This window comes from Aethalodelphis obliquidens, unplaced genomic scaffold (assembly GCF_003676395.1).
Source record: "Aethalodelphis obliquidens isolate GAN/ISIS:26980383/991018 unplaced genomic scaffold, ASM367639v1 scaffold6, whole genome shotgun sequence".
In the NCBI taxonomy this organism is placed as follows: Eukaryota; Metazoa; Chordata; class Mammalia; order Artiodactyla; family Delphinidae; genus Aethalodelphis; species Aethalodelphis obliquidens.
The window spans coordinates 33,281,453-33,295,823 of NW_020837950.1; the positions used below are offsets into that span (position 1 = coordinate 33,281,453).

Genomic DNA, 14,371 nt, shown 5'->3' on the forward strand with positions numbered 1-14,371 from the left:
GCCCTCTTTCCAAGAGACACGTGCCAGCCGGGGAGACGATGGCTCCAAGGGGCTTCCGGGGGCTGTTGTTCCCAGTTGCTTCCCAGGGTCTTCTGTCCCACAGAGCGCAGAGGAACCACCATTTACCAGCACTTCTCTGGTTCAAGCAGAGTGCTAGGTGCCTTACGTATAATATTTCTAATCCTTACAAGTATATTTATCCCATTTTTCATATGAAGAAACTGGAGGCTCCAAGAGGTGATAGAATTTGCTAAATAGGAGGAGAGGGAGTTGGGGTTCAAAATCAGATCACCCTGACTACACAGCCCAGCTGCTTCTTCTTTTAACATTTACATATATTTATTCATTAACTCATTTAAGACAAGAATAAGCCCATTACATGTTAACATGATATAAAATTATGAAAAATAACTATCCTTTCCAAAACAAAGAGTGCGAGGAGAGTGACACTGTTTTACATTTTTGCAAATCTCTTTTTTTGATTTATTATATGTTTTAATTTATTTTTTACTTTAATTGAGATATAATTGACATATAACACTGTATACGTTTAAAGTGTACAATGTCTCGGTTTGATACATTTATATATGGCAATATGTTACCACTGTAGCATTAACCAACACTTCTATCTATCGCTTCACATAATTATTATTTCTTTTTTTGTGGTGAGAATTATTAAGATCTAGTCTCTTAGTAACTCTGAAGTTTATAATCAGTATTGCTGACTATAATCACCATGCTGTGCATTAGATCTCCAGGACTGATTTATCTACTGGTTACAGGTTTGTACCCTTAAACATCTCCCCAGTTTCCCCCACCCCCAGCCCCTACTGACTAACATTCTAGTCTCGGTTTTTATTAGTTTGGCTTTTTTAGATTCCACGTATAAGTGAGAATCATATAGTATTTGTCTTTCTCTGTCTGACTCATCTCATTTAACATAATGCCCTCAAGGTCCATCCACGTTGTTACAAATTCCAGCCCATCTTCTTAATCCCTCTGCCAGGACAGCTACCTAACCCAAACTTGGGGACCTCAGAGAGAAACCTTTGCGGGGGGTCATGACATGGTACATCCCTTCTTTTCTCAATACTTTCTCCCTCTCAGAGAGGTGCCTCCTATCATGAGACTTTGCTGCCTCCCTAACAGTCAGCTTGAGAGCATCTTGGTGGCTGGGACCATTATATACAGAAACATTTTAATTTAAAGCCAAGAACAAACCAGAATTAAAAGAAGGAAGAACATACCCCGAGCCTTCAGAACTTAATGCAGAAAGTAAAGCAGAAAAAAGAAAAAGAAAGAAAAGAAATGGAAAAACAGCATGAAAAATCATCATCTATTCTAAAGTGTAATTTTCATGACTGAAAAACAAACAAACAAACATTCAATGACCGGACTCTGGGCCTGGAATAAAGAGAGAGGGTTTGCATGAATTTATGTGGGCACAGCCTCCCTTCTGTACGAGGATGGAGGCAAAGCCAAAAGAAGGGGCTGCCATGGATTGCACAGTTTTTTGTCTCCTTGCCAACTTGATGGTGGAGAGGAAGTACATGCATAGGAAATGACCTTTTCAGGAGACCAAGAGATTTAATCACAGGGAGGGTCATGAAGTTAACAGACTGTGCAAGCCCACCAGTATAGAAAGTTCTCTTTCATCTTTCATGCATCCACCTGAGTTGAGACCATCTGAGGATTATTCTAAATGATAGGGAGACAATCAAGCAAATAAACACAGTCAATTCCCAACTTCTATGTAAATATCCATTGTTCCCTGCTGCCTTTGCCCCTCACCAAACACATGGCAGCTCTGTGTCTCCGAGCTGTGGTGCTGGAACAGACCTCTCCATGCCACCCAGAATCTCAGTGGGCAAGTTCTCAGCCACCCCCACTGCCCTGTGATGGGAGAATAAAGGAGACCCCGGCATAGGGAGGCGAGGAAAGCAGGAGGATGATGTGCTGGAGGGGATGCTGTCAAAACTTCATGTGACTGGAATGAGAAGATAGCCAAGACTGGTGAAGTTCACCTGGAGGTGCTGGGAGGTGAGATGGGGTCCACTGGATGTGATGGAGAGGATCTTGTGTGACTTGTTCTAACAGAAAAACTCCAACTAGTGTAACATTAGGCATTAATCAGGCTTTACCAGTTTCCAGTATTATTAGGGGCCCAAATGCACACCATACACTGATAAAAATATTATATTTACATGAAATTTTTAATATAATACAATACAAATAATTTTAAAAGAAATAATAAAAAAGGTCTCTTTTTTTTTTTTTACCTGATATTGGGAACTTCTTCTTCTACTACCAAATCCGAAAGAAGAAAATGGTGTTTTGCAATTAGAAAACGATTTATCACTGATTCTCTAACCTGAGGAAAGAAATATGTTTTATTTAAAATGTTTCTGTTCTATGAATGCACACTTCACTGCTCTAATGTCACCTCAGTGCAGGTTTCCAGACCACCTTTACTTTTCTCTGCAGCTCTGACCTCTTCGTATTGTAAATCATCCAGCTTTCCTCACTAGCATAAGCTCCCTAAGGCCGAGGGATTCTATTTTGTTCTCTGCTGTATTCTCAGGACCTGGGAAAATTCCTGGCAGATAAGATCGTAAAATTTAGCTGAATGAATGAATGAACAACTACAAAAAGTAGGACCCGTCTCGAAGCACACACACTTCAGAACTGATTCTGAAGTTCTTCCCCTATTCAAACTGACTTGCTATGTAATTATTCTTTCAATAGAGGACCTCTTAAATGTCATAAATATTCTTTTTTTTTTTTTTTCATACATGAGCTACAGGGTAGATCAACCGGATGAGAAAAATGTACTCTAGCCACTGGGCGTTTCTTATAAGTTAAATTAAAGGAAGGAAGGACAAAAGGATATTTTGACTTTCTAGTGCAGAAGGGCAGTTAGTATGTCATTTATAAAACTTCTTTTTTTATTACAAAGGTAATAAGATGCAAAAATTCAAATATTAAAAAAAAATCATGACTTAGAAAGTTAAGTCCCTTGTAATCATACCCCCTCTTAAGATAATCACTGATAATAAACTGAGACACATCCTAGTGTTTTCAGCGTTTCTGCATCGAATACACTCCCCTTGGTTCCTGAGCTAGTTCAAATTGGATTTTTATCACTTATAATCATGAGTCCAAACTAATACAGAGGAGAACCAAGTAACCATGTTCCAGAGTTGAAGATAGCTGTTAATCAAATTTAATCTGTAATTATGAGAAAATAAGCCTACAGGGGTTAGGAATAGAGACCTCCCTCCTCCAACCGTAGGATGTTGGCTATTTTTCCCCTATGAGGACTGTTTAAAATGGTTTTCCTTACCTGCTGGAGGTACTTGGCTACTATGGCCCTGTGGGTATCTATGTGGTCTTTGGTTTCAATTACATTTCTGTCTCGTAACCGTTTCTCATAGTCCTAAAATTAAAAGGAAGCCATACTTTTATGATTTTAAAATACCAGTATTCTCTCATGCCCTTTTTGAGATCAGAGAATTATTTATCACGTGTAGTTTAAGTCACAAATTGTGGCTCTAAATGTTCCTTCTGGTTCCTTCTGAACTTTTGGTTCAGAATTGATCTTTGATGCAGTATCCATGATTTGGAGTTACTTGATTGAACTGCCTTATAAGTAGAAGAGAAATCTCTAATTACAAGTTACAATGTTCATGCAGAAAGTAATAGAGGTAGTAGAGTCGCTGTAGTTCAAGATGCTAAGCTCACCCAAACAAGATGCTAAGCTCACCCAAACAATTAAGCAGGGCCAAAGCCCCTGCTTAAATGTTGCCTTTTATATTTCAAGTAAAGCAATTATAGAAATAGTAAATAGCGTCTGGCTGCAGCTGACTTGCACCTACTTGAAGGAGAGGAATGGCTGCCTTTGGCTTTGTCTTCTTAGGCTACTGCACTTTTCTCTTTTTTCTATCAATAAAATTCCATGGGGTCCCCAGGGAGATGCCATGTTCCCCTTCACTCCTTCCCGGGTCACAGCTGAATGCCCAGGGTGGCCCCTAACCCAGGCTGGGTGGCTCAAAAGTTGTCCCCAAGATTTTTAAACTCGGGACAAGAGGACACACCTCTCCCTCCTGGCTGAGGCTACTAGATGTGAACTTGGATGATATTGGTGACCAAGTGATCAAATAGAGAAATCTGTCTACAGTGGGGGAAAATGAAGTCACCATACCAAGGAAAGCCCAGACAGGATGGTGACGGGGCATGGCAATAGTTGGGTGTCTTTGAGACGCAGATGAACTCCTGTCATTCACATGTTTTAGATGTTTAACTCTATTTTGTGATTTTGTTGTCTAATAAACTCCCCTTCATTCATAAGCTAGTTCAAATTGGGTTTTTATCACATAATCACAAATCCAAACTAATATAAAGAACCAAATAACCAAAAATATTCTCCCAGAATAATTTCTGCAAGAAAAATCATACAGTTCTGGTATTAACTTCTAATGGCTCTCCCTTTACCTCATCAAACACAGACTCGTATGGCTTTCACTGGCTTGCCCCATATACACAAGCCTATTACCTATAACTCCTCAAAGGCTCCCTGCTCCCATTCCCGCCATGTTCCCTCCTCTGCCAAGCCTTTGTGCATCCTGCTGCCTGTCTAGGGTGCCCAGAACTGTTCCCCACTTCCTTCCTGGCCCCTCGCGCCAAGGCTGCTCAAATCCTACCCACCTATTTTCCCTGCAGTGCTTACCACCGTGCTTTGTGCTTAGTAAATACTTACTGGATTAAAATGGCATTGAATTCCTGACTAAGGCACAATCCTTTGCCACATTAACACTTAAGAGACTCTTCAACCCTACACCTCTAATTTTTCCTAGTTTAGATGTCATTATACTGAGACAAAGATATTATTTAAACATTGGATTCAACAAAAATAATGGGAAGGTTATGTAAAGTACTACAAAAGAGGAACTAATATTGCTACTGAGAACATAGCAACAACAACAAAATACATACATAATAGTATACCAAATGGCACAGCAGATATTTTATTAATAATAAAATAAGCCAATTTCTCACCTGGAATACCTTTTCCATAATTTCTCGGTCATACATTGGAATTTGTTTATAATTTCGGAATTCTGGCACCCCTTGGCTTCTAAGACCAAGAAGCCTGAATCGTTTGGATCTGTTTAACTCCTCATCTGAAACAAAGTTAAATTCCTGTTGTAGCTGTTCCAGTCGAAAGAAATCAGGGATGTAGGATTCACCACTGGTAGCAACCTATAAAAACCAAGAAATACAAAACTCTAGATAACAGGCAGATTTCATCCAAAGAAACTTGGCACTGAGCTTTTGGGAATGACGTTTTAACAGTTTTAGGCAGAGAGACTTGAAACATCCATCATTTCATTTAAAGAGAAAATACACTAAAATATAATGGTAATGAGGCAGATGCTACTCTGCCTTTTATAGCTACTAATATTCATTTAGTAGCTATAAAAAGTATCATGAATCATTTTTCCAGAGAAATAAAAGTTAAAAGGTTCATTTTTGGTACGCACGCTCCTCTAACAGTTGTCATGAAAATATACAGACTGAAAAATATGAGATTTATATCAGTGTATTACCAAGTGCCTACTGCAAATAAGATTATTCATATACATAATGTATATAAAGTGTATGTATTTTAAATGTATTTTTAAAGTATTTTACACTTTAACATTTTAAATATATTTTAAAATATTTTAAAAATATAACTTTTGGACTTTATTTATGCACAAATGTAGACAAAGGCCCTAGAGTCGGCTGATCAGCTTCACTTGGCTCCACAGCCATGCTCTCCTGTCCCTGCACAGCACCTCATGGCCTTGGTCACTGAGAAAAGTGAACCAGAGATGGACCCAAGCACCAGCCTCCGATGCCCCTGTACCCTGGTACAGAAAGTGCGGCTTCAGCACCACTGAGAGACTAGCAGGTGTGGGCTGCACTCTGCCCAGGTGTCTGCTTGTTCCTCTGCTGGGTGCTTTGCCAGCTGCAAACTCCTCCTGGGCAGATCTCTGCTTCTCTTCAGGGAGCAGAGATCTGATGGAGCTTTGCGATGGGAAAGGTGATACTGCTGTGAAAATCCTGGTTCATAAAAAAGAGGCCAGTCAGGAGGGCAAACTCTGTTTTGTCCTTCTATGGGAAGCAAATAGTTAAAAAGAAAAAAAAAAAATGAAGGAGACATATGCACTATATTATTGTCAATTTAAAGCTAGTCATTGAAACATATCAATAATTTGAAAGCTTTGTATGAAATAGGCTACACTTCAGGTAATATGGCCTATTCTTTTTTTTTAAGGTGGATATTTTCATTTTAATTAATAAAACAAAAATGAAACAATGAAGACATATATTGGGACTTCACTCATTCACCAATTATGCAAGAAATGTTTTGGTTAAATAAGATAATTTATTCTTTTTAATAGTTCTCTAAGTATCAACATGCACTAAGTATCATGTCGGAAGGAGATTTTATGAAGATAAAAGTCAGAATAAACCAAAGCTTGCTTTGGGACTTATCTTAGAATCACTAGGAGAGAAGTGAAAGTTTTCATCCTGGTTATAGTTACCCTACTGATGGACTCGAACTAAGAAATGTGATCACGGAATGTGTTGCTATGGCCACTTTCTGGATCATCTACTTGTTTATTAGGTTTTGTGGGAATTATGAACTTGGGAGTAAAAGCAATTGTATTTGTTACCAAGAGAAATCATTTACTGACTAATGTTCCATTTTATTTACAAATTCATTGAAGAAAGAATTTTGAATGTTATGATAGATACAAGCAATTTATATCAAAAACACTTCAATGAAACCTAAAAGGTAATCTAATTAATCATCCAACAAGAAAGCAAACAAAACCACCATTTCTGAAAATGCCCCATCAGCCCTTCAAAGTATGATGGAAAGAGCACAGGGCCTGAAATCACATCAACTTGGAGCTGTGTCCTTACCATCTGTGGGGTGTGGAGCAAGGAACCCTGAGTGTCTGGGTTCAGTGTCTCTCCACAGAAGGGGCAAATTGAAACCTTTCTTTAGGGGTTTTACAGAGGTTAGAGGTAAGAGTAACAACAACAGCAGCAGCTGATGTTGACTGTACACTGACTGTGTGCCCAGCTTGATGTTGATCGCAGCAGCTCATTTCCTCCTGACAACACTGTGAGGGCATCACAGGGCTTAGGGGCATGAGTGCTTGCCTTCATCACACAGCCAGTAGGTACAGAGCTAAAATTTAAACCTGTCATTCAACCCAGGCTTCATGCTCTTAAACACTATTGCGCAGGAGAACATATGGGGAAGAAAATGTGTGTCAAGACCCAGCCATTTCTGTTATTATCACACCAAGTGGAGAAGTGGTACGTGTCCAGATCTCCTGCCACATTACCGAGATGAGCTGCATCAAAGGGGCATTGCTGGGGTCATTGGGGTCAAGCTTGGACTCTGCTGCCCACTTGGCCAACTTTTTCATGTCTGTCAGTCCTGATATGCCGATAGATGAGATGGCATCTGCTCTCTTCAAAGCGCTGAAAATGAAAGTTGATTCCATGAGACTGACTTTATCACAGAGCAGTTTGCGTTAAGACCACAAAATCCCAGGGACAGCACTGCTTAAGGAGGCTATTCCCTATGAGAGAAAATCTGATCATAAGGAAGGACTTTTGACATTTTTCTTTACTTGATGGTTACTATTAAATATGTTATAAGCATAATAAAGAAGTCTGAATGGTGGGAGAAAGTATTTTCAAAGCACACATCTAATAAGGGGTTAATATCCAAAAAATATAAGGAACTCATACAACTCAGTAGCAAGAAAACAAATAATCTAATTAAAATGGGCAAAGGATCTGAACTGACATTTTTCCAAAGAAGACGTACAAGTGGCCAACAGACACATGAAAAGATGCTCAACATCGCTAATCATCAGGGAAATGCAAATCAAAACTATAATGAAATATCACGTCACACCTGTCAGAATGGCTATAATCAAAAAGACAAGTGAAAACAAGTGTTGGCAAGGATATGAAGAAAAAGGTAGTCCCTTGTGCACTATTGGTGGGAATGGAAATTGGTGCAGCCACTATGAAAAAGAGTACGGAGTCTCCTCAAGAAATGAAAAGTAGAACAACCATATAATCCAGCAATCCCACAACTGGGGATATATCCAAAGTAAACAAAATCAGTATCCCGAAGAGATATCTGCACTCCCATGTTTACTGCAGCATTATTTACAATAACTAAGACATGGAAACAACCTAAGTGTCCATCAATGGATGAATGGATAAATAAAATATGATACATATGTATAATATATATATCGTATGTAGAATATTATTCAGCCGTAAAAGAAGGAAATCCTGTCATTTGAAACAACTGGACATTGTACTAAGGGCATTGTACTAAGTGAGATGATCTCACTTCTATGTGGAATCTAAAAAACACAAACTCATAAAAACAGAGAATAGATTGGTGGAGGCAGAGGTGAGGGGGACGGAGAAATGGATGAAGGGACTCCAGAGTACAAACTTCCAGTTATAAGATGAATAAGTTCTGGAAATCTAATGTACAGCATGGTAACTATAGTTAATAATACTCTATTGTATACTTGGAAATTGCTAAGATAGCAGATCTTAAAATTTCTCATCACAAGGAAAAAATTATAACTATGTGTGGTGATGGATGTGTTACCTAAACTTATTGTGATAGTCATTTTGCAGTATGTACAATACCGAATCATTATGTTGTACATCTTAAACTTATACAGTGCTATATGTCAGTTATATCTCAGTAAAACTGGGGGAGAAAAGAAGTATAAATAGAAGGAATGCAACTGTGACCCTGCATTCCTACAACTCTGCCCAGTGCGTTAAAGTGTCCTGAGTCCCTGATCCAGACCAGTGACAGGTGCCTCTGCATCTTGTGCAGGATGCCCAGAAGGCCTCATCTCCCAGATAACTGGGGACCACTTGTACCTTAAATAAAAGAGAAAAAATAAACACTTATGCAACCAACTTAAGCACCAACTTTGGACATGACTGAGTTCCAAGGGGGCCAGTGTGGTCACCTTGGTTGAGTTGGGGCTTTATTTTATTTTATTTTTTTTGAATTTAATTTTATTTATTTTTTTATACAGCAGGTCCTTATTAGTCATCCATTTTATACACATCAGTGTATAAAATGTCAATCCCAATCTCCCAATTCATCACACCACCATCCCCATCCCCTGCAGCTTTCCCCCCTTGGTGTCCATACATTTGTTCTCTATATCTGTGTCTCTATTTCTGCCCTGCCTGGTCATCTGTACCATTTTTCTAGGTTCCACATATATGTGATAATGTACGATATTTGTTTTTCTCTTTCTGACTTACTTCACTCTGTATGACAGTCTCTAGATCCATCCACGTCTCTACAAATGACCCAATTTTGTTCCTTTTTATGGCTGAGTAATATTCCATTGTATCTATGTACCACATCTTCTTTATTCATTTGTCTGTTGATGGGCATTTAGGTTGCTTCCATGTCCTGGCTATTGTAAATAGTGCTGCAGTGAACATTGGGGTGCATGTGTCTTTTTGAATTATGGTTTTCTCTGGGGGTATATGCCCAGTAGTGGGATTGCTGGGTCATATAGTAATTCTATTTTTAGTTTTTTAAGGAACCTCCAAACTGTTCTCCATAGCGGCTGTATCAATTTACATTCCCACCAACAGTGCAAGAGGGTTCCCTTTTCTCCACACCCTCTCCAGCATTTGTTGCCTATAGATTTTCCGATGATGCCCATTCTAACTGGTGTGAGGTGATACCTCATTGTAGTTTTGACTTGCATTTCTCTAATAATTAGTGATGTTGAGCAGCTTTTCATGTGCTTCTTGGCCATCTGTATGTCTTCTTTGGAGAAATGTCTATTTAGGTCTTCTGCCCATTTTTGGATTGAGTTGTTTGTTTCTTTAATATTGAGCTGCATGAGCTGTTTATATATTTTGGAGATTAATCCTTTGTCTGTTTTTTTTTTTTTTTTTTTGCGGTACGTGGGGCTCTCACTGTTGTGGCTTCTCCCGTTGCGGAGCACAGGCTCCGGACGCTCAGGTTCAGCAGCCATGGCTCACGGGCCCAGCCGCTCCGCGGCATGTGGGATCTTCCCGGACTGGGGCATGAACCCATGTCCCCCACACTGGCAGGCAGACTCTCAACCACTGCACCACCAGGGAAGCCCTGTCTGTTGGTTTGTTTGCAAATATTTTCTCCCATTTTGAGCGTTGTCTTTTTGTCTTGTTTATGGTTTCCTTTGCTGTGCAAAAGGTTTTAAGTTTCTTTAGGTCCCATTTGTTTATTTTTGTTTTTATTTCCATTTCTCTAGGAGGTGGATCAAAAAAGATCTTGCTGTAATTTATGTCAAAGAGTGTTCTTCCTATGTTTTCCTCTAAGAGTTTTATAGGGACCAGTGTTATATTTAGGTCTCTAATCCATTTTGAGTTTATTTTTGTGTATGGTGTTAGGGAATGTTCTAATTTCATTCTTTTACATGTAGCTGTCCAGTTTTCCCAGCACCACTTATTGAAGAGACTGTCTTTTCTCCATTGTATATCCTTGCCACCTTTGTCAGATTAGTTGACCATAGGTGCGTGGGTTTATCTCTGGGCTTTCTATCCTGTTCCATTGATCTGTATTTCTGTTTTTGTGCTAGTATCATATTGTCTTGATTACTATAGCTTTGTAGTATAGTCTGAAGTCAGGGAGTCTGATTCCTCTAGCTCCGTTTTTTTCCCTCAAGACTGCTTTGGCTATTCAGGGTCTTTTGTGTCTCCATACAAATTTAAAATTTTTTTGTTCTAGTTCCGTAAAAAATGCCATTGGTAATTTGATAGGGATTGCATTGAATCTGTAGATTGCTTTGGGTAGTATAGTCATTTTCACAATGTTGATTCTTCCAATCCAAGAACATGGTATATCTCTCCATCTGTTGGTATGATCTTTAATTTCTTTCATCAATGTCTTATAGTTTTCTGCATACAGGTCTTTTGTCTCCCTAAGTAGGTTTATTCCTAGGTATTTTACTCTTTTTGTTGCAGTGGTAAATGGAAGTGTTTCCTTAATTTCTCTTTCAGATCTTTCATCATTAGTGTATAGGAATGCAAGAGATTTCTGTGCATTAATTTTGTATCCTGCAACTTAACCAGATTCCTTGATTAGCTCTAGTAGTTTTCTGGTGGTATCTTTAGGATTCTCTATGTATAGTATCATGTCATCTTCAAACAGTGACAGTTTTACTTCTTCTTTTCCAATTTGTATTCCTTTCATTTCTTTTTCTTCTCTGATTGCCATGGCTAGGACTTCCAAAACTATGTTGAATAATAGTGGTGAGCGTGGACATCCTTGTCTTGTTCCTGATCTTAGAGGAAATGCTTTCAGTTTTTCACCATTAAGAATGATGTTTGGGGCTTCCCTGGTGGTGCAGTGGTTGAGAGTCCACCTGCTGATTCAGGGGACACGGGTTCGTGCCCCGGTCTGGGAGGATCCCACATGTCGCAGAGTGGCTGGGCCCATGAGCCATGGCCACTGAGCCTGCACGTCTGGAGCCTGTGCTCCGCAACGGGAGAGGCCACAACAGTGAGAGGCCCGTGTACCACAAAAAAAAAAAAAAAAAAAAAGAATGATGTTTGCTCTGCGTTTGTTGTATATGGCCTTTATTATGTTGAGGTAGGTTCCCTCTATGAGTTGGGGCTTTATCAACAGGGCTGCATCTCTCATCACTCACAGTGTTTTACCTCCTCTCCTGAGCAGCTGGAGCTTTCACCCCCAGAAAATTTCTCCAGCATAAAACTCAATGAGACAAATGCAAAAGGCTTATATTCAAAGACTTAAACGAGCCTCCACTGGAAATGCTGCCAGGGTCCTGGCTGAGAAAGGCCTTGTTGTTTTTATCGCATGGGTACAAGCATTTGCACTGGATGGAGAGGGTGTAAAGGGAACAAAACCAGCCCCAGTCTGTTTTTCCACACATTGAAAATGACAGTCTTTGACTTCGGAAGTGTCTTCTTGGTGATCAAGCTAAGTCCTTTTATTTTATGGAGGCAGTTGAGACATCAGTGGTAAGATGATCCACTCAAGACACATCTATTGGGGAAGGACAGAAGCAAGACACAGTCCAGGCTGCCTGGACAGGCATCAACCACAAGGAGAGAGGGTCCGTCCATCTGGAGTGAACTAGTGAGGCCCAGAGTCCCTTTCTGCTGTTCTGAGTAGAAACCTAGGGCTAGCAATCAAGGAAGGGGGCTGAGAATAGGGACTTTCATATAATCAGAAGGTTCTACACCAATCATCATTTACAATGAACTTTACTGAGGGCCAAATATTGATATATACAGCTATGTGCTATGCACTTTCCCCATTTGTGAAATTGGGAAAAGAATACTTCACAGTTAATTGGTGAAGATTAAATAAGGTAAAGTGCTTTACTAATAAAAAAAAACTGAAAATACTGGCACATAACAATAAAAGGAAAGAATGTGATATTGCAAGATTTTTCCCACTGGGTATTGTTCATGCCAATGCTGACATTGCTCATCGGCTTATTCTAGCCATACATTACCTTCTAAATCCAATATTCTGCTGTGACAATGGAGGAATTAAAGGAATCCCATTTTCTCCAATGGCCCATGCCACACTGTTGGACACTTTCCCCGAGGTCATTAGAATCAGTTGATTACTACCATCAGCTTCAAATGAGAAGGGTACTCCTGGGGAAACAGCAGATTAAATAGGATGTTGTTTAGAAAGAGGGAGTGAGCCCAGTACTAGTAAGAAAGCAGAAAGTAGACAAATGGAACAGAGTGGGTGGGAGTGGTGGGGATGGAACACATAATTCAAATCAACATCACTGAACTTCAGGGAATGACGCTCACCATTGGCCACTTGGCTCTATCTCTTGACAGCAGAGTGTAGGCATTATAATAAACGATGCACTTTGGAGTGGGACCAACTGCATGTATATTCTGGTTCTGCCACTTGACAGCTGTGTGGACAAATTACTTAACTTCTCTGAACCTTGGTTTCATTGTGTATAAAAATAGGGAACATAATAGTACCCCCTCTTATGGATTACTGTGAAGACATTCATTTATTCATTCATTCAGTAGATACTTCTTTGAGCTCCTACTTCATGCTGGCACTATTCTGGTCACAAAGATAGCAGTAAAGAAACAAAACTGATAGGAATCCCTGTTCTCATGGAGTTTACATTCAAGTAGGAGAGACAGGATATAAGAAGATAAGTAAGAGACATGGGCAGTATGTTAGAGAGTGATAAATGCAAAAGAGAAACAAATTAGGGAAGGTGTATAGAAAATGTGTGTTTGGAGAGGCAGGGGTTGAACTTTCAGAAGGGGTGGCCAGGGAGGGCCCATGAGAAGTCACTTTTTTTTTTTTTTTTTTAACATCTTTATTGGGGTATAATTGCTTTACAATGGAGAAGTCACTTTTGAATAAAGGCCTGAAGAAAGCTAAGTGAGGCATGTAGGTATCTTGCGAAAGAGCCTTCTTGGCAGAAGGAACAAAGGCAAAGGCCCTAAGGTCACAGTGTGCCTGGAGTGAGGAACAGCATGTTAAGTGAAGTAAAACTTGCAAAGACTCAGACATGCCTGGGAAACGCTGACCACTCCACAGATGCTATTGCTCAGCTGTTGTAGCGATGGTAAAGCCTCACTGATTTGGCCCTCACTGATTGGACATTAGTGATAAAAAAAAGTCTCGGGGCAGGGCATTTAATCAAGTAAAGGAAGTAAAGATTTTCAAGCATGAAATATAGCAACTTCATGCTTTGGGGAGTTCCAGTTAATATTTTTAACACAAAAACAATTCCACTGTTAACCCTATAACAGCATCTTTGTGTTTTTCAAATATCTTTCCTTCATACTGAACACTCCATCTTGATCTTCAGAGTAACCCTATATGACATTAAGGGTGTTATTATTAGATCCATTTTATGAATGAGGAAGATGACATTCAGAGAGGTTACATGATTACTAGGATCACACAGCTTGTCAGTAGCAGAGCTGGAACTAAAAGCTTAAGCCTCCAGACTCTTAGACTGGTGATCAGTTTAGAGACTCAAAGAATTCTTGAAGATAAAGTTCCAGATATGCTCTCATAATAAAAACTCACCAGGCACGTGAGGAAACAGAATCAGAATCAGACCAATAAGCAGATAGGTGTTGGAATGATCAGATACAGAATATTGAAAAATATTTTAATGTGTTTTAAAGAATGAATGAATGAATTAATGAATAAAAGAAATGATCGAGAGTGTCAGAAAAGGACAAAAAGTTGTCAGAACTGATTGTAAAAAACTAAATA

At 39.4% G+C, this 14,371-nt stretch overlaps 1 protein-coding gene and 1 long non-coding RNA gene across 15 annotated transcripts in view; one reads left to right on the forward strand and one right to left on the reverse strand.

The window, feature by feature from the left end:
- Window positions 1-14,371, forward strand: part of LOC113618934 (uncharacterized) — a 180,923-nt gene that overhangs the window by 39,760 nt on the left and 126,792 nt on the right. The window lies entirely within an intron of this gene.
- The window catches only part of CC2D2A (coiled-coil and C2 domain containing 2A), a 150,944-nt gene that overhangs the window by 33,734 nt on the left and 102,839 nt on the right, over window positions 1-14,371 (reverse strand). For all 13 annotated transcript variants that reach the window (XR_003432200.1, XR_003432201.1, XM_027103324.1 and 10 more), the window contains 5 exons: window positions 12,609-12,756; window positions 7,407-7,545; window positions 5,056-5,259; window positions 3,344-3,436; window positions 2,280-2,371 (listed from right to left, as the gene is read on the reverse strand). Coding sequence is in view for 11 of the 13 variants with exons in the window: in XM_027103324.1 (XP_026959125.1) it covers window positions 2,280-2,371; window positions 3,344-3,436; window positions 5,056-5,259; window positions 7,407-7,545; window positions 12,609-12,756 (676 nt within the window). In the remaining 2 variants the exon portion in view is untranslated. The remainder of the gene's footprint in view (window positions 1-2,279; window positions 2,372-3,343; window positions 3,437-5,055; window positions 5,260-7,406; window positions 7,546-12,608; window positions 12,757-14,371) is intronic.